This window comes from Trypanosoma conorhini, assembly GCF_003719485.1.
Source record: "Trypanosoma conorhini strain 025E chromosome Unknown Tco_14.4_contig_00656, whole genome shotgun sequence".
NCBI classification, from domain to species: Eukaryota; Euglenozoa; class Kinetoplastea; order Trypanosomatida; family Trypanosomatidae; genus Trypanosoma; species Trypanosoma conorhini.
Window position 1 is genome coordinate 5316 of NW_021704744.1, and position 2477 is coordinate 7792.

The 2477-nt window shown below is 55.8% G+C and overlaps 1 protein-coding gene across 1 annotated transcript; it reads right to left on the reverse strand.

Moving 5' to 3' along the window:
- Window positions 1–357: 357 nt before the first annotated feature.
- Tco025E_07887 (Zinc finger (ISS)) lies at window positions 358–1926 on the reverse strand (the record flags this gene model as incomplete). Its single annotated transcript, XM_029374746.1, has 1 exon — window positions 358–1926. One exon carries the CDS (start codon window positions 1924–1926, stop codon window positions 358–360), a length of 1569 nt encoding a protein of 522 aa, XP_029225152.1.
- Between the last annotated feature and the right edge of the window lie 551 nt (window positions 1927–2477).

The window sequence follows — 2477 nt, forward strand, 5'->3', positions numbered from 1 at the left end:
TCTGGAAGGAAGAGGAAGCAAAAAGAAAAAAAAAACTCCGTGGGCGACGGGGGCGGTGTGTCCGCCTGGAGATATGGGGCGTGAGAGGGTGTCGGCAGCAAAAAGAAGCCTCCTGCCGCTTGATTGACTCAAAACCGGCAGCTGTGAAAATAAAACAACTACAACCTCGAGAAAGCCTGCCACGGAAAATTGAACTGGGCGAACAAAACACCATTCGAGCAGGCACAGAGAGTAAGCATTTCCATACACTCACGGACAGACAGAGAAAGAGACAAAAGTAACGAAAAACAAGGCAAGAATTTTTGAGTTCTTCCCTCGTTCCCGGACGGGTTACTTTACATAAGCAACGAACTAATGCTATGTGTCGCGTACGTCACGCGTACAGATTGGACATCGAAAGTGACTTTCAAACCAACGAGAAGCGCACCCCTCGTGCAGAAAGTGGCGACAGCATGGAAGCTGCGTGGCCACGTGGCCGACTGAAAATGAGTCCAGACACACGCAGCAGGTTAAGCACTCTTCTTCACGTGGAGACAGCGCCCCCCCGGTGCGCTCAGTCATCACTCCAAAGTGAATTGGCTGCAGCAGCACCCTTAGCTGTAACAGCCGTTCACGCGGCACACCGCGCTCGACGCGTCCAATGCTTTCCGCCAGGTCCAGGAGCTCCTCATACGACATATTGTCCACATCGGGGGCAAAGGCAGCTTCAAAGAGATAACCATCACTAAGGCGTGACGCTCGACGAGTTGAAGCAAACCGCAACGTGGTTCGTGAGTTGTGCACCTCACGTGACAAGGTTGACAGCGGTGGGGGAGATCCCGGGCGGGGACGAAAGGGAGAATAGGAAGGTATGATCGACGGTGTGATCTGGGCCAAGCGAGGAGAACGCCGCATCCACCCTCCAATAGAAGGGTCCCCACCCACACGACTCTGTTCGCTTCGCCGCTGCGGCCGCGTAGCTGCGGCACCACGGCGGTGGCGGCTGCTCGGTCTATAGGCTAGTCGCTCAAATAACTCCCAAAAAACGGGGTCGTGGTGGTGCTGCAGCCGCTGCAGTGGCGGATTCATCGCGGTTTCAAATGCTTCACCAACAGCCTCGCGAGTATATGACCGTGTTTGCTGTTCTGGTTGATCCTGCTGTGGCAACGGCGGTGGCGGCCGCTGAATCCCTGCACTATGATGGGGAGCAGGAGGACCTCTTTCCGCCGAAAAAAGAGCCGTATGCAACACATCCGAGGCAGATACAACAGCAGTCCCGGTGGTTTGAGGCACCTGACGAGATTGCGGAAAGAAACCGTGCAGGTTTGGATCCACATGATACGAAGGCGCTGCGGTTCCCCCGTAGGCCAGAAAAGTTGTATATGCCCCATTGCTGCGTGTGCCAGCCTTATCCTCTCGTTGCGGTTGAGGCAAGGCATCCAAAGAGTATGGAGCAGCAAAACCAGGCGGTCGACGAGACACGCCATGCATGGAATCAAAGCGTGAGGATAAAGACGGAGGATGCTTAAAATGCTGCTGAAACGACGTCAGCGACGGCGACGGCATTAGACCCCCCATTGTTCCTGCTGATATTCCTGGGCCTCGTGCCACTGCTGGTGTTGAGGAATGAGGGGAAGAAGATGCAAACGGTGCATTCTCCGCCCGACTGCCTACTGAGATGGGGGTCATGACTTCCTCCCGAAGAGGGACATCCTCCATACTACCAATGCAGCCAGTGTCCCCGCGACTGCTGCCGTAGCTATTGTTATTGCCTACAGAGTAACCCCAGCGAATGCTGGAGCGTTGATTGTGTGTGGGTGGAGCTGCCACTGCTGCCGCTACAGCATCACGTCCCTGCATCTGCATGAGAAGACCTTCCCGGTACGCCGAGAAATGAGAATGCATGGGTGGATTATTCATCCTTAGCGTCGTTCTCTGCTGGGGCATTGCCGCTCTCTGCGTGGAGGGCGTTGACGTTGTTGGCGCATACAGAACTGTGTGTCCCTCTCTCGCCATCGCACTTTGGTGTGCAGGGGCAACTCCTGTTACTGAAGTAACGTAACCGGGCGGTGAAATGGGCTGTGTACGCGAGAACGCATATCGGGAGTCACCGGTTGCGGCAGCCACTGTGTTAGTTCCTGATGGCATCACCATCAGCAATTAACGATACGTGCAAACTAAACTTGCCCTTTCCTCCTTGCCGGTGTTGTTCCGCGCTTCTCCTTGCGGGCCTCGTGCGCACTCTGTACGTGAAACCGCTTTCGTTTCCCTCGCCGCCCTCCCAACGCCCTAAACTCCCCCCCCCCTCCGGCAACGTCACCGCAATTGGATTCCTCGCTTCCCTTCTTCCGCTCTCCCCTCCCGTTTCTTCCCAGCTGTGTGGCACAGGTGCGGAGATCCCACCGCCCTCAGACGCACACACAGGGACAGAGCAAGGCACGCCCAAATACAAGCACAGCTTTAGCCGACGCGCTGTCTCTTAGAGCGAAGTTTATGTG